This window comes from Centropristis striata, chromosome 10 (genome assembly GCF_030273125.1).
Source record: "Centropristis striata isolate RG_2023a ecotype Rhode Island chromosome 10, C.striata_1.0, whole genome shotgun sequence".
NCBI lineage: Eukaryota > Metazoa > Chordata > Actinopteri > Perciformes > Serranidae > Centropristis > Centropristis striata.
The window spans coordinates 3,257,087-3,275,421 of NC_081526.1; the positions used below are offsets into that span (position 1 = coordinate 3,257,087).

At 35.1% G+C, this 18,335-nt stretch overlaps 1 protein-coding gene across 2 annotated transcripts in view; it reads right to left on the reverse strand.

The window, feature by feature from the left end:
• Nucleotides 1-17,752, reverse strand: part of LOC131979019 (dehydrogenase/reductase SDR family member on chromosome X-like) — a 62,397-nt gene extending 44,645 nt beyond the window's left edge. The window contains exons 1-2 of one of the 2 annotated variants that reach the window (XM_059342899.1): nt 17,623-17,752; nt 14,302-14,409 (exon numbers count right to left, since the gene is read on the reverse strand). In XM_059342899.1, coding sequence (XP_059198882.1) covers nt 14,302-14,409; nt 17,623-17,716 — 202 coding nt within the window. In that variant the 5' untranslated portion in view covers nt 17,717-17,752. The remainder of the gene's footprint in view (nt 1-14,301; nt 14,410-17,622) is intronic. The other variant, XM_059342900.1, reaches the window with a different exon arrangement.
• Between the last annotated feature and the right edge of the window lie 583 nt (nt 17,753-18,335).

The following is an 18,335-nucleotide window of genomic DNA, read 5'->3' on the forward strand; positions in this document are numbered from 1 at the left end:
AAGTCGTAACTAATCAAATCTAGTTTACCGGGTAAATCTGAATCTCAGATTGTAGGAAATCGAACAGAGAGTAATGTGAAAACGCCTCTCTAGTGTCTCTACTCAGATAAAAGTCAGTCTAGTCGAGGTCAGACATTTTACCGGACATAAACATTAAAAAATAACATACACAACATTAGATCCAGCCTATTAAATATTTTAATATCTTTAACACTCTGGTGAGAAACAGCCACAGACTCTCTGAGTCAGGACAGAGTTTGTGTTTACAGCATACTAATGAACCCTGATGAAAGAGAGGAAATATTTAGAAACACAGGGTGAAAATGTGATAAAGATGAAAAAAAATCAGACAGCTGGTGTCTACTTCACTGACCCTCGTACTTAAAAGAGCCACTAAGTTAGTCGCATCTACACACAAGGTCCTACACAACTTCCTACACAATAGAGCCAAAACATTTATTAATAAAACATCAGCTGGACAACAAATAATAAACTAGAAAATTTCCTCTGGGGAAATTCTGAAAGGGCCAAGGGGGCTACTGCCGGTGTGTGTACACAAAGAGCACACCTACAACAAGCATTCCTTTTCAAGTATTTATTTAGACAGCAACCTATGACCTTTAACCTCAAAATGTGTGTGTGTGTGTGTGTGTGTGTGTGTGTGTGTGTGTGTGTGTGTGTGTGTGTGTGAGTCTGTAACTGTAATCAGAGCAAAGATCAAAAGACCAATCAGAGCAGAGAAATCAACAGAATTAACTGCCACCAACTGCTGAATGTTCCGTAACAGAGGTGGACAGACTGGAATTTCTGGCCTCGAACAGAAAGCATTTTTGGCAAAACCATAATACCTATCATTGATCCGACTTCACTTTGAGCGTCCTGAGTTTTTCCTGAACGTCTACATATGTTTTTTGTGAAGAAAAATGAATAGTTTTGTTAGAGCGATCTACAAAAACTGTTAAATCTCCCTTTTTCAGAAATCTTCCTGCGTTTTTAATATGGGACCCAATGAGGCTGTTGGTGGTGTTGGTGGATCATCTGTGCGTCCTACGCCCAAACTATAACTCTGACAGCTTTACCAGAGGATTGTGAGGGAGAAGACAAATTTTCCTACGTTTCTATGTATAAATTATTTCTGTAGAGTGGAATTTGCGGCCTGGAGCGCAGTTTTCAGATTTATTTTTTGACAGTTTTTTCTCTCCCTCTACACTCTGGCGATGATGTCACACACTGTGACACGAACATTCCGTGCAATACACACCCATTATAATCTCAGAATTTCTCCAAAAATGATCATGGTCATTGAAAAGGGATTGATAAAAAACTATATGACCTATCGAAACGTGGATTAATACACCGATACACAAGACTTGTGTCTGATGTTTAAAATTTAAATGGAGTCTCTAGGTGAAATTATCCCGGAGGAGTAGACGTTTAAAAATCGCTAATTATTGTTCTTTTTCGCTCATTTTTTGTCGGCCGTCCCATTCATTTCAATGCAAAATTTTGGGCAGTTTTTCGACTTACGTCGAAAAAAAATTCGTATTCTGTAGAGAAAAGTAATAGCACACCAATCCCGATCAAACCACACATTTTGATATATAATTTGTCCTGCAACTCTTCAAGTTGTAGGACTAGTAGCGGGGCGAAATTGCGTCCGGAAGAGGAAGAAGAAGAAATCCACAGTATAACAGTAGTGGTTGGGGCTCTAATAAAGTTCCCATTAGTGTGGATTTGCTGCATACTGCCATACAGAGAATGAAAACACACGCAAGCTCTGATTTTACTGAATTTCATAGACATAAATAGCTACATGAACACTTTCATTTTCTGCCTGCACACACACACACACACACACACACTAATCTTGGATTATCACGCAGGCCTTTTCAAGGGCACAGCATCATTTACCCTGATGCTCTCTGGGTGACGTGTCGAGAGGGTCACGCCAACAGGAGCCATGCAGCGATTTCACACATATGAATAATTTTTAGACTTGTAGTTTCTCTTCAACAGGCTTCAGTGCTGATTATGGGCCAACAGTGACTGAGTGAGAACATTGCATATAGTTTAATTCACACTTCTACACAAACTGCTTTCGGTCAGAAAAAAAGCTCTCCATTAAAATAGCCGCTGATTAAAAACATGCCCCGAGGTATTAATTTGCCTACTAAATATTTTGGGCTGGGGGATAAAAATGTAACCTAATTAATTTACTGAAATAATCTCGCTGCAGCTGAACAAATGGATAAACTGAGCATGACACAGAGAAAGAAAGTCCTAACATACATACACCTTGGAAATTATACTCACACCTGTAATAAGTTCAATATTAATCACAGGTCTGAGTGTTAACCACAGCAGAAGACAGCAATGAAACGGTCTTATTCATATGATTTATTGAGTTGGTCGACCTGCAAACAGGTGAGTAACGTGTTGAAGCTTTTTCTTTATGAACAATATTTACCCCTGGGGTCTCAAACTCATATTACCTTGGGGCCACTGGAGGCAGTATCAAAATGTCCAAAAAAAGACACACAATTACTAAAAAAAAGACACAAAATGACCAAAAAAGACACAAAATGACAAAAAAAAGACACAAAATTACAAAAAAAAGACTCAAAATGACCAAAAAAAGACACAGAATGACCAAAAAAGACACAAAATTACAAAAATAGACACAAAATGCCCAAAAAATACATTTAATGACTGAAAAAGCCAAAGTATAGTTGTTAACCCAGCACTAAAATATGTTTTTATCTAATAAAATATTCTACTTCAGTCTATATTTGTTGACATATAGCCTTTCTAGAATAACATTGTCACTGCAGTCAAAACACTGTTTGCTGCACACAAATCGGCCCAACAGCAGTTTAACAGCACCATTACATTTATATATAACATAACAATAACAACAAATCAATTCAGGCTGTAACACCATTAAAATAAATGACTGAAGTCGTCATAAAATATGATGAAATGCGTTCAAAACCCTTAATCGCAACTTTGAATGTAAAATGAATGAAAATGTCTAAATATCAGCTCTAAAATTAAACTCCTAGGAGCTATTTTTGTTGTTATCATTATATTTGTCCAAACAAATGTACCTTTAGTTGTACCAGGCATTAACATGAACAAGAAATTGAAGAAAACAATGGTGGTTTAATACTTTTTCCATGACTGTATTTTTGGTCATTTGTGTCCTTTTTTGTCATTTTTACATCTTTTTTCGGTCAATTTGTGTCTTTTTCGGTTATTTTTACATCTATTTTTGGTCATTTTGTCTTTTTTGATCATTTTTACATCTACAGTCATGGAAACATTCTTGATAATAACCAAAATCTTTATCAATAAAACCATGTTAAATGTCTAGATATCAGCTCTTAAATTAAACTCTTATCAGATATTTTTGTTGTTATCATTATATTTGTCCAAACAAATGTACCTTTAGTTGTACCAAGCATTAAAATGAACAAGAAAGTGAAGAAAACAAGGTGGTCTGATCATTTTTTCCATGAATGTAGGTGAGTAACTTTTCAAATCCCTGCAAAGCTTTTATTGTTATGTTGTTATTGAAGTTAAAATTACAAAATTTCCCCTCTTCAAATCAATAAAAGCTCATCTTATCTTAAATCTTATTTTAAATCTTATCTTAAATCCACAAAGACTGTTGTTTTGTGTTTGTCAAAAAGAAATAAAGCTGATTATACTCAGTTATTCAAGAGGAAAGGCATTCATTCAATCTGCACATTTGCTTTTTCTTGTGCAGTTTAAAATCGAGTACATTTTCTTCATTCATTCATCCATTTTTTTTTTTTTTTTCTACTGGTGTTGCTTTACACATCATGCCTGCTGTAACTCATATATTTCCAGTCAGTCATTCTATTCATTCCTTTCCATTCATATTTTGCAGCTGCAAAAAGATGTCATTTTCCAACACGGATTCATTTCTTTAAATTGTTTTATGTTCAAAAAGCTCCCAAAAGGAACCATTTGAATTCAAAAACCCACTCAGAACCCACTTGAAGGCTAATTGCCGCCTGGTTAATATCTAACTGGTGTTTGACGCCGCGGCTGGCTCAAACCATCAACTCTTCTCACACAATCACCGTGTTACCACTCCACCTGAAATATGCATCCACTCCATTACCAGAGGGATCCACTTCACCATAAATATTCTCACCTCATGAATTATCTCGAGAGGTGGAGGACGTTTGAAATGGAGATACACTCCATACACTCCTATGGGATCAGCTTCAATACAACAGACTCTTAACCGATGTATTGATTCTGTGTGTGTAATCATACGTGAAGTTCAAGTCTCATTTATGTTCTGTTCAAACCGTCTCCAAGGAGACCCTGACATTGACTCTGCCGTATTCACTCGGAGTGAATAAAGCAGTTTAGTTTTCTTCAAAGTTTTGCAGCTCGTGAACTGAATAAAAAGAGCAGTTTCACCCCAGAAACCCAGAGCAGGAACACATATTGATGTTCTGAGCACGGCGTCTGGAGGAGGTGTTTCCATGCTGCAGAGGAGAGAAACAAACCAGAATCTCACAGTTTCTGACAATATTTATCATGGACAGAATTGACAGAATGTGCGCAGACAGCACCAGTTGAAAGTTATATATAATAGGGCCGCACATATATATATATATATATATATATATATATATATATATATATATATAATGACCAATCACAAAATGACCAAAAATAGATGTAAAAAATAACTGAAAAAGACACAAATTGACCAAAAATAGATGTAAAAATAACCGAAAAACGCACAAATTGACTGAAAAAAAATGTAAAAATGACAAAAAAGGACACAAATTGACCAAAAATACAGTCATGGAAAAAGTATTAAACCACCCTTGTTTTCTTAAATTTCTTGTTCATTTTAATGTCTGGTATATAAGACCAAAAAAAAAAAAATATATATATATATATATATATATATATTAGGGCTGGGACTTTAACGTGTTAATTAAGATTCATTAATTACACAAAAATGAACGTGTTAAAAAAACTGACGCATTTTAATCGCACTTATTTTTGCAGCGCGGAACGTTTCTCACTGAATGAGTTTCAGGAGGACCGATTATACTGGAGCACCAACTAGCGTTGATGAGTTCAGACAACAACAAAATGACAAAAAAGACACGAAATGACAAAAAAATACACAAAATGACTAAAAAAGACACAAAATGACCAAAAAAAAAACATAAAATGACCAAAAAAGACACAAAATGACCAAAAAAGACACAAAATGACTAAAAAAGACACAAAATAACTAAAAAAAGACACAAAATGACTAAAAAAGACACAAAATAACTAAAAAAAAGACACAAATTGACCAAAAAAAGACACAAAATGACCAAAAAAAGACATAAAATGACCAAAAAGACACAAAATGACAAAAAAAAGACACAAAATGACAGAAGGTCACTTAGTTAAATTCCACCAGTGACGTTCTGTCGGCTCTTTAATAATGGCAGAAAATCAACAAGATAAGAAACACACTTCAAAATCAGAAATATTAAAGATTAAAAAGTAAGTAAAGTAGCTGAAATTTTTCAAGTGATGCATATTTCTTCTTTTGGGTCCTTCATTGAGTCAGCTTCAACTCAGTACATTTGTTTGGTTTTACTGGGAATTTCATGTTCAAACTTATTTTTATTTATGTAAATATGTTGGTTGTTGTTTACACTACAGTTCATTTGAAAATGTTTAAATAAAACATATTTTGGTTCAGACATGGAGTGGAAAAATAAGTAATTGAGTTGAAATTATTTGCTTATTGTGGTAGTAAACTCATTGGGATGCGTAACGCCACGTTTCCTCTGCTCTCTGTCTCCACTCTGCACAGCCGAGAAGCTGCAATATTAACAGTTATAAATATTATTATCAGACTATGTGGGTACGTTCGCTGCTCAGTCAGCTGATTATTTTTCCCAATTAATGGATTTAATGGATTTAATGCTCACTGCAGTTTTCTAAAGCACGAGGTGATGTCATCAAATGGCTTCATATCCTCGACAAACACTTCAGAATTTAAAATATTCAAATTTATACGTTTAAAATGCATCTTTGAGGAAAGAGATGTGTGATTGATGAATCACAAATGCAGAGTCACACTTCACAGACAGAATTTTCAGTTTTACAAATGGCTTTTTTTTTTTACAAATGGAAAATTGTGAATTTATAAATTACAAAACATGTTTAAAATAAAAAATATGTGTACTGCAAAAAGGTGTCTAAAAAACAGATAATTTACCTTGACAAGATTTCTTAAATTAAGATTATTAAATCTAGAAATAAGCATGTTGAACACTTAAAATAAGAAATTAACTCTTAAAACAAGATGAATTAAAGCTGCCAGCAGCGATGAACTGACCCGAGCAGAGTGACCTGATGATTATTTATTTATTACCAAGATTTAAAAAAAAATTAGATTTAGAAGTGTTAGATCATTTATCTGGTTTTAAGGGTTAATTTCATCATTGTGTCTTATTAGTGGTCATTTTTACATCTATTTTTTGTCAGTTTGTGTCTTTGTTGGTCATTTCAAGTTTTTTTTTGTTCATTTTGCGTCTTTTTTTTGTGGTCAATTTGTGTATTTTTTAGTCATTTTTACATCTACAGTCATGGAAACATTTTTGATAATAACCAAAATCATTATCAATAAAACCATGTTAAATGTCTAGATATCAGCCCTTAAATTAAACTATTTTCAGCTATTTTTACTATTTTAATTTATCTTGTTTTAAGAGTTAATTTCTTATTTTTAGTGTTCAACATGCTTATTTCTAGATTTAATAATCTTAATTTAATAAATCTTGTCAAGGTAAATTATCTGTCCATGCAGCAAGATCATTTCCCTCAGATTTAGAGTTTTTATCTGGTTTTTAGACTAAACACCTTTTTTGCAGTGAACGTATTTGTAAAAACCAAAATACAAGTTACAAAGTAGAAATTTGTATGTGTGGATAGCAAAATATGTGTGCAAATCAAGAAGTTTACAGGTATTAATGAGACAAATTTAAGCCCATAAGTTTTCCTCTTGAAGAGGCAAGGAGAATGTTTTTTTTCTTCAAATTTCAGAATGTTTTAGTGGTGTGCAAACTTTTGTTACACGCAATAAAATCAATTTCTTTAAAGATGCATGAATAATCTGGAGGGAAAAAAATAGTTTCAGGCTACATTTTTTGTTTTTCTCCGCTGCACCTCTCTGCTAAAGTTGCATCACGTTGTGGTGAAGGTATTGCATGATTTTTATTCAGATTTTTTTATTATTTATTCTTCTTCTGTGCTGAAAATGTATGTATAAACCCACTGCTGGAGAAAACAAAAAGAAGAAAATCAATTTTTAATGCCCCCAAAAATGGGAAATGTAATTAGTTTGACCAATTAGAATGGTTGTGAATACAAATCAAGATGTTTCACCTTAATACAACTTCTCTCTAATTGGTGAATTAGTTCGTAGAGGAGTTCAAGTGTGTTTTTCTACAGATTGTAAAATGTAAAATGTGTGTTTGGCTGTTAGATGTGAAACACACACAGCAGGACTACGAGTCCTTGAGAAGTACGCGGCTCATTCTGATGATTTAATGATGGTTAAAATCCACCACAGTAACTCCAGACAACAAACACAAAATGAAAAATAAAACCTGCTTATTTTAATGGGCGCCGCAGAAACGACATAAAGCCCCACAGGAGGAGACGCTAGCGGCGGTTAGCGGTGGAGGAGTGTTGCTGGGAGAGATCTGAGATGAAAAGGAAGAAATGCACTTCCTAAAAACATAAATCCCCAGATAAAGCCTCCAGACAGAACAAAGCAGAACAATACCAACAATTAAACAGGATGGCTTCTCACCACTCTGGAGGAAAGTAACAGATCAGGATAGAAACAGCTGCAGCTGCTGCAGGACACATTATGATTAGACCTGTCACTAACTCATCACATGATGCTTCATGTGCACTTCTTTCCCAGTTACTGTTTGCTTTTTTTGCTGCTTTTGTAGGATTGTTACTGTAATAATTACATTTATGCAAAAATAAACGACTGGGGCGCCCCAGTGTCCTCGGAAGAGCTGCAACAATTATTCGATTAATCGAACAATAATCGATTTATTTTTAAAAACAAAAGTCCAAATTCTCTGATTTCAGCTTCTTCAATGTGAATATTTCTGGTTTCTTTGTTCCTTTATGACAACAAACTGAATATCTCTTTGGTTTGTGGACAAAACAAGAGATTTGAGGACGTCATCTTGTGGTTTGGGAAACACTGATTGATGTTTTTATGCATTTTGTGTCTTTTTTTTAGTCATGTTGTGCCTTTTTGTGTCTTTTTTTGGTTATTTTACTTTTTTTTCGTCATTTTGTGTCATTTTGACATCATCTTGTGGTTTGGGACACACTCATTGATATTTTTCTACATTTTGTGTCTTTTTTTGGTCATTTTGTGTCTTTTTTAGTTATTTTGCGTCATTTTGTGGTTTGGGAAACACTCATTGATATTTTTATACATTTTATTCACCAAACAACTAATCGATTAATCTTTTAAATAATCAACAGATTAATTGATAATGAAAATCATCGTTTGTTGCAGCCCCAGTGTCCTGGCGTTAAAATAGGGCATAAAGTCTTTGATTTGGGAACTTTGTTGCATGCAACTGTAAACTTTAATGCACCCTTATGTTCTGCAGTGGTGGAAAAAGTATTCAGATCCTTTACTTAAATAAAAGTACTAATATCACACTGTGAAATTACTCCACTACAAGTAACAGTCCTGCATTGAATACTGAAGTAAAAGTAAAAAAGTATCAGCATGAAAATGTTTTTTTTAGCATAGATAACATACATACAGTGTAATTATTTATTAGACAGTGTGTGATATTCAATATATTGGGTAGAAATAGGTTTTCACAACCCTAATACGGAAGAACTACAACTGTGGTGCTGATGTCGACATAAGTACTGAAGAGAGGTCTAGGGAGTTGTAGTTTTTTTAATAAAACAGGGTTTCCCCTAAAATTGGAAGTTGGAAATACTTAATTAGTGGCTTTCCAGGGGTTTGAGGGGATGTCAATCACATTTTTGGCATCAGACTTTAAATACTGTCTTGTTCAACAGAGGATTTCAAAATCCACCTGCCACAGTGGCTGGTGACGTTAAAAGTTAACTTCAGGCCCTGTGTGTAACCAAAGGTTGCAGAGGATCTGACTCCCTAAACTGCAATGTGTTGTGAGGACCTGTGTGATTAAAAAAAAAAGTTATGGGAAAAAACAAATGTCTCCGCACAACCGTAGTACATGCAGCAAGGAAAAAACATGTTTCAGTCATATGTAGTTTAACCCATTGACGCCTAAAACTTCCTGTAAACCCTCTGGCCGATTTTAAAATCAGCAGTTTTTCTGGAAATTCAACAGAAGTGTCAACGCTTCTACTAAATAATAGATTTTTCAGCCTCTGTAGCAGATACAAATGAAATTCAAAAAGTATTTGAGAGCTTATACAAATACTACAAAACGACATATCTGCTTTCCAGGCTTCAATGGGTTAAAAGCCTCGATTTTGGAAAATACAATTATTTTCCATATTTGGAACACCAGATCACAAAAGTTCAAAGACTAACTGTACCAACAAACTCTGGTACACCCACACACACCATATACGAGCATTGAAAATGATTTCTCCAGGGAAACGTCTTGCCTTAACTCTCTGGCAGCTACATGGCTCCATCACACCAGAATATAAACTCTCTTCCTCTACAGTCGACTGTTAACAACCACCGCCAGCACAGATATGACAGAGAATCGTTTCTTTTAGACAAAAACATGTTCTTTAGTTTTAAAAAAGAGTCCTATTTACAGATTCATCAATGTGCACCAAAGGAGTCACGTCAGAGCCTGAAGACAGAGTCTCAGCAGAACGCTGGCGTGTGAAGGAGCTGGAGCGTTAATCACAGATGGAGCCTTGAACTGAATCACATGAAGGAGCAGACAGGGAAGACATCAGAGGTGTGGTGATCAACATATTTTAGCGAGCTGCTCCGGGGATACAGGATGAATGAGTGATTGATGTCCTACATCAACTTGCTAAGTAGGAGCTTGATGCCACTTCAAGGGAGGAAGAAAGACGTATAGAGACATAAATAGTTGAATATCTGACAATGAGGAGTTCAGTCAGCTGAGTCTGTAAGCAGCAGACACAAATATATGACCTCTACGTTCAGGACTAGTGGTAGTTTTTGGTATTTTAACCACACAAGTCATTTTAACTAGGGCTGCACAATTAATCGAATTTTAATCGTGATCACGATTTTGGCCGCAACGATTAAATTAACCTGATCGTTGGTGATATTTCCATTTTAAAATGCGTCTCTCCTGCAGATCTAATCAACACTTTCTACACCAGTAGTCCTCCAACCACCAGGGGGCGGGGCATAGTTGAGGTTTCATGTAGCTGCAACAACAACACGCGCCATTTGTAAAAGCAGGTGAAGCAGTGTTGCCAACTTAGCTACTTTGTTGCTATATTTAGCGACTTTTCAGACCTCCTTAGCGGCTATTTTTCAAAAAAGCGACTGGAGACAAATCCAACGACTTTTTCTGGTGTTATTGGAGACTTTTGGAGACTCTTTCTTACTCTTCTTAACGTTAAGAAGAGTAAGAACAAGTCGAAGCAGCACAGTCCTCCTGCAGCAGTCTCTCCCAGCTTCAGAGCCGGAGGGGATGTTAACCCCTGTCTCCAGTCTGCAAATTGCTAACAGGCTAACAGTTAGCTCTGTAGCAGTACAGTGTGTATGTGCTAACAGGCTAACAGTTAGCTCTGTAGCAGTACAGTGTGTATGTGCTAACAGGCTAACAGTTAGCTCTGTAGCAGTACAGTGTGTATGTGCTAACAGGCTAACAGTTAGCTCTGTAGCAGTACAGTGTGTATGTGCTAACAGGCTAACAGTTAGCTCTGTAGCAGTACAGTGTGTATGTGCTAACAGGCTAACTGTTAGCTCTGTAGCAGTACAGTGTGTATGTGCTAACAGGCTAACAGTTAGCTCTGTAGCAGTACAGTGTGTATGTGCTAACAGGCTAACAGTTAGCTCTGTAGCAGTACAGTGTGTACTCGACGCCACAACAACAACACGCGCCATTTGTAAAAGCCGGTGAAGCAGCGTTGCCAACTTAGCGACTTTGTTGCTATATTTAGTGACTTTTCAGACCCCCTTAGCGACTAATTTTTTTTTAAAGCGACTGGAGACAAATCCAGCGACTTTTTCTGGTGTTACTGGAGACTTTTGGAGACTCATTTGTGTGTGGTTACAAAACTAACTAAAATTATACTGAAAATGTCCTTCGTTTTCGTCTTTGTCAGTTCGTCAGTTTTTGACGTGTATATGTTTCACTAAATATTGTTTTATCATCGTATATTAGAACTGAAACAACACAAACGTTTTAATTTTCCCAAGGACATTTTTATAATTTAGTGAAATTTATATTTTGTTTTATTTTGTTTCAATAGAAGTTCCTGACAAAGTCAAAAAGCCTTGATGCAATAAACAAAAGTTGTGTGGCACTTTTACCAGACTCCTTTGACAAAAACACTATTTTTACCTTGTAAAACAGAGGAATTGTTTGTCTCGGCCTGTTAGTTTGTTTGTATTATTATTGTGTGTCTCTCAGTCTCAGATCTGAAGCCACTTCTTTACTGAGACTCTGTTGTTCTTCATTTATCTGCCAACAGTTAATTTTACTAAATCGTTTATGGAACAATACCAGACCTTGTTCAAAGCAAAAAAAAGCCTCTCATAATCCTAAATTTGCATTTAACACCCGGTTTGATAACAGCCTTTTAATCCCAGCGGAGCTCAGAGAGTCTTTACATCATCTCACAGCGGAGCATCGCAAATATCTTCTAGTGATGAAAAACAAACAGTTTTGATGTTTTTCCAAACATTAAGACGGATCAACGGGTGTCAAGAGGAATCTGAACACACCGCTGACCGCCTGTTTCTAATTACTGATCTCTGACAGAACACAGAGAGTCTTTAATACCACTTTAATATGGTTGGTTCAATATACAATACACATGACTTTATTCTTTATAGATGCATCTGAAGCCAAGATAGGGCTGGGCGACACATTCAGTTTTTTCTTTCTTTATATATAAATGCTGAGGTTTTGTCATATTTAGTTCTTTTGTAATGTTCATTATTCTTTTCTCATATAAATATATTTATTTCAGAAAAAGATTGGCCTATTTTATTTCATAGGCTATTTTTATTTAAGATATTTTTTTATTTAAACGTGCACTTCATGGAGCTTTGATTTTAAAAAAAGGTTCTCCTGTTGTTATACAGTATTTATGTTCACTTAAATAAACAGTTTCAATAAAACTACTTGTGACATGTCGTATTTGACTTTGACTGAACATTTGCTCTCACTTTGAGATAAAAATATCAGGATATATATCGTATATCGATATTCAGCCTAAATATATCGGGATATGACTTTTAGTCTTACCGTAGAAGCAAGAAAAACACAATTTCCTTCAAGAATTCACGTTAAAACGCGGTGAGTAATAAATGATCATTCTGGGGATGAAGTGTTCCTTTAAATCAGGGGTCTCAAACTCGCGGCCCGCGGGCTAATTGTGGCCCTCGTGACGATATTTAGTGGCCCCCACCTTGATATGAAAGTTTAATGTGAGTTTTATATGAATGGCACTTTACCGTGTTGTGTGTGGAAGGTCCCTTTAATTACTTTTTGGGGTAATTTTGTGTCTTTTTTAAATAATTTTGTGTCTTTTTTAAATAATCTTGTCTTTTTTTATAATGTTGTGACTTTTTTGGTAATTTTGTGTCTCTTTTTTAGTAATTTTGGGTCTTTTTTTGTAATTTTGTGTCTTTTTTGGTAATTTTGGGTCTTTTTTGGTAATTTTGGGTCTTTTTTTGTGTCGATATGACTTTTGGCCCATATCGCCCAGCCCTAATGCAAATAAGTGTGTTAATAAAAATATAGAAAACTATCCACGGCAGTTTTTGTGGAGCATCCTGAGTGATCTGGAAGTTATTCTGACACTAATTTGAATTACTTCATCAATTATTACTCATTGCTTATCTAAAATTGTCATAACTTTACCTACTAGGCGTTCAATAAGTAAAGAAAATATCTTTATCTATCTATTATATTTTTTGTGTTACTTTTTAAAATTCATACCATGACTTATCTGTCCTCTACGCAGCCTGAGAACTCTTTTCTTCTCCTGGTGTTGCTGCAGCGCTGGGTGAAACTAATCTCAGCCTGTTTAGCAGTGATTGAAGCGTTATTGAGGCATTTATTATCTGAGACCAGACGAGGCTCCATTCTGCCATCAGTTTCGCATCTGCATGCAGCAGCTCTGACTGATTGCTTCGTCATGTTTGCTGCTATGCACAGCTCATTCTGACCAGGACGCAATTTGCAGTGTATGGTGATAATAATTAAATTTTTCTGTGATTCAAATTCAAAATAATGACTTCTCTTATCAAAGCGTCCGGCCTACTGTGTAAAATTAAACTATGTATTTTTGAAAGGCACTACAAATATAAAGGATGTTATTATAATTATAATTGTTGGAGATTTTTAGTGTAAGTATGGCTGGGCAATATGGACCATAAGTTATATCCTGATATATTTAGGCTGAATATAGATATACCATATATACCCTGATATTTTATTAATCAACTAAAATGTGCATCATTGCTTGCAAAAGCTCACAGCCCGATGCCTGAAACTCTGAATTCTACCAACTTCAAGTCTACTTTTGAGTTTTGCCTTGCTAGGATAGCATTCAATTACAAATTTATGTTTTATTTATATATATTTTTTATATTGACATATCGCCCAGCCCTAAGTGTAAGCAGGTGGAATCCAAACCTCTTGAAACTACAAGCCAGTTTTTGTTTGATGATAATAAGTAAAGCAGAGATAATGTCAAATATATTTATTATAAAAATATAGAACTAGATGTTATCCTAATTGTACCTCTTACATGTTATATTTACAACCTGTGTTCACATTTGCAACATTAATAAATTCTTAATCAAGCATGATGTTTTCGAAGTACAAAAAAAACATTTTATTTATCCGATTTTACGTTTTTTTGTGTGTTTCTTTTGGGTTTCTAAAGTGGTAAAATGAAAAATATTCAAAAACTGACTAAGTCTCCGAAGGGTTAAATCCAGTGTGTGTGTGTGTGTGTGTCCTGTGTGTGTGTGTGTGTGTGTGTGTGTGTGTGTGTGTGTGTGTGTGTGTCCTGTACCTATGATAACGTGCGCCCCCAGCCCGGCCATGTGGCGGACCACCTCATAGCCGATCCCCCTGCCTCCTCCTGTCACTATGGCAACCCTGCCATCTTGTCTGGGCATCACTGGGAGGCAGAAGAGGACACGCAGTTATCAGGAGGACGTCTCTGATAAGGAGGACCGCTGGTCCAGACAGGACCAGTCCTTGTAGCGAGACCTGGAGATGGACTTTATCTCACACTTTATATTCTTATGATAATGTCTATAACAACTCTCTAACAGTTATTGATCTGACAGTTTCAATAATCTGTTGTTTTGTTGGGACTCATTAGGGTGATTCTCATGAAGCCAGTCTAAGTTCTGTCTGTGAAGATTATAAGGACATACTTTATTAAACTAAATATATTTCACTTTTATATGAATGAACACTATAGCCATAATGAGGCACAATTCATTGTTTTGTGATAAAATAATATTTTCTATATTTTCGAACATATTTTAAGATAAAGATAAAAATGTCATGGTTTCCCCCACACTTATATACAATACATATTTAATAAACTTTATAAAAATAGATATACATTCGTTTTAAAATGTATAATTTAACAGAATATAATCAAACGATGACAGTTTCAATAATTTGTTGTTTTGGGGGGACTCATTAGGCCTGTCACGATAATTACTATATCCACTTATTGTTTGATATATAACAATGGACACGATAATTTTTTTTCGGGACCAAGGTTATAAGTATTAGTTTTGGATTTTTCATTATTTTTTTTAATTGTGTTGTGAGTTACTATAATTTTAGTTTAGTTTTTAGTTTTAGTTAGTTTTGTAACCACAAAATACAGTTCCAATTAGTCATCGTGTTTTAAAAAACTAATTTTTTATTTATATTTCAGTTCACGAAAATGTTATTTCAATTCTAGTTTTCGTTTTTTCATTAGTTTTCGTTAACTATAATAACCTTTTTGTGCTTTTTTGTGATTAGGGTTAGAGTTAGGGATAAGCTGCAAATGTTTAACAGGCAAAAAAAACTATATTTACAAGCTATATACAAGCAGCCATTCCAACTGTTTATATGTTAATTTAATAATAAAATAATATAATACATAATGTTTATCTCAGTGCGATATTTTGTTAACTGAGCCTGAAAGTCTATTTTATTTGTTTTGGTTGTAGTTTATTTCTGTTATTTATCTAGGATATTTTAACATTTCTTTTCTTTTCCACACTTCAATTCCAATGTTTAATATTCTTGAGATTTAAAAATTAATTGCTGTGGAAAAAGGATGAACTTATTAAGCTGTAATATCATTATACAATTAAAACAACATCCATACAACAATACTATCGAATAATATATTGTCCTAAAAATGTGTTATTATGACTAGGACTCATGACATGAACTGGCTGATGAATTAAAAAAATGACTTAAAAGATATTTAACTATCGTCTTTACTTTTTCAGGCCAAGAGTAGATTGTATCCATGCACTTGTTTTCTTAAGCATGCTTCTTATTTTTTATTTCACTATATTTTCCCAGTAATTGCTCTTCCTCAGGTAACATTTTTTGTCTCTTTTATCTCTGTGTATAAATGCTGATGAACTTTGATAACTGGGTGCATCATGCTTTGTGCAGATACTAATCAAATTTGCATGACAGTTAATATCAATTAATAACAATTACAGTAAACACAAAGTGATTTGTGATGCACATCAGACTGTTGACCTGCCTTTGATTTAATCACATGTTCTGCAACATTATGTGAACAACTGGAACACTGTTGCTGCACTTCAGCAATAAACTGAATTAAATTTAATTAAAAGCAGAGATATACTTGGTGTTTAATCCTCTGGGCTCTATCATCATGCTGGCGTGATCAGAAAATGTGGCTTTTTTCAAAGCACCGTAACAAAAAACTTTCTCCAGTTTTTTATTTGATGCTCCTCGGTCATGTAAAACCAAAGATATGATCATTATAATTTGATAGTACAAAAATATTTATTATAAGTAGGATGGGACAAGGCAGGCGTGGCATTTAGTAAAAAAGGGGAAAAAAGGACCTGTTCTTATAAATAAACATGTTTTTATGGTCATTTTTTGTGTATAGTTTTATTATATTTGAATTTTACCTTTATATGTTCATATTTGCAACCTATGTTTTACATTTTGTCAGGTCTGAAACAGTTCATTGAGCATATTTGTGGTCTTTATTGTCATAAATAGTATAATTTCACTAATTCACCATGCATCAACAAATGGAAAATAACAGTAGATGCCATTGAGGAAATGGAAAGAATCACCTACAAGTTAAGAAACAGAGAAGAGAGAAGAATTTAAAAGAAACTGGAGTAAATGGTAATGGAAATAAATGGAGTGGAAAACTAGAACTGTGCGTGGAGTGTTGAAGGAGTCCCCCCCCCCCCTTTATAATTGTTTTTTTGTGTGTTGTGTTTTTTTTTTCTTTTTCTTTTTCTTAATGAAACAATTCATTGAATAAGCAATAACAATTAAAAATGAATATCTTATTTTCTTATTTATTTATTATTTTGGCATTGCCTCTTGTAAAAAATGCATAAATGTGGCAGGATGAATTGAATATGTGATGAAGCTGTTTATATTTGTAATTTCATAACCTGCAATAAAGTAATAAAAAAAATAGTATAATTTTATTTCAGATTTCATGATTTTGGTGTATTTTGGGGCTCAATGTGTTAAAAAAAAGTGGGTTAAAGTGAAAAAATAACAGTCTTCAAATACCAAATACCAAACATGAGTATAGTAAATATTATGTGGAATATAAAGAGCAAATAGGCTCAGACTCCAGAGGGTTAACACCAGGTATATCTCCGCCCTGAGCCGCTTCATTCACCTGTCTACCTGTCTGAGGTAACTTCCCTTTTTACCAAACTGCGTAATAAAAAGTTCAACTTTAAGCCCAAATCAACTGGCAACAAATATAGACGCGTTTCAGAACAAAGTTTTAAGAAGAGACAGAACCTGTTAGCTCTTCTGATTAATTCGGCTTTAATAAAACAATAGAGAGATGTTTATTTAACTCATATTTGGACTTTTCCACTTCTCTCCAACTAGCTTCAGCTAACTTAGCTAGCATAAAGCTAACGGTGCTGCAGCACAGTGACAGATCCCCGAGACGGAAATCCCTCTAAGATAAATGTCTCGTTACTAATCATATGTGTTATTAATGCAACATAACGTGTAACTACAGTGTAGCAACGTGCATGACTCACAAGACTATAAAGTGCACCCGTTATTTAATGTGACGCTGGTAATAAAGTGCAGCATAACAACTTATGAGAGCTGAACCAACCTGGCAACCCGAGCGGTCTGCTGAACAGCTGCAGCAGCAGAACCTTAAACCCGACCAGGTAGAGTCTGATCACTGAGAGGAGAGAGGAGAACATCTGGAGCTGTCAGACAGGAGCACAGAGGAGGAGGAGCACAGAGGAGGAGCAGAGAGGAGGAGGAGCACAGAGGAGGAGGAGGAGCAGAGAGGAGGAGGAGGAGGAGCAGAGAGGAGGAGCAGAGAGGAGGAGGAGCAGAGAGGAGGAGGAGCACAGAGGAGGAGGAGGAGCAGAGAGGAGGAGGAGGAGGAGCAGAGAGGAGGAGCAGAGAGGAGGAGGAGCAGAGAGGAGGAGGAGCAGAGAGGAGGAGGAGCTCCGGGTAAAAAGCAAAAAGTGCAGTTCCGTCTACGGGACGCGTTCCAATATGAAGTCATTCATCCTCGCTTCCCTCCTTGTCGAACCCTTCAATAAATATTGGAGAAAACTATTTTAACCCTTTGATGCACAACATCAGTGGGTCTAAAGTGACCCGACTGAGTTTTTGTGTTCTATGTCTTTGCAATATATTAATTTCATCATTCAGTATTGCAGGTTTTACTCAAACAACTTGTTTTTGATCATCATACATACACATTTTTTTGTTTTCATTTCTTACTTTTTGGATTAAAAACATTTTTGTATCACTATGCTTCTAATGCACAAAGTAATTTCTGACCCGTGTGTGTAAACTTGATGTAAT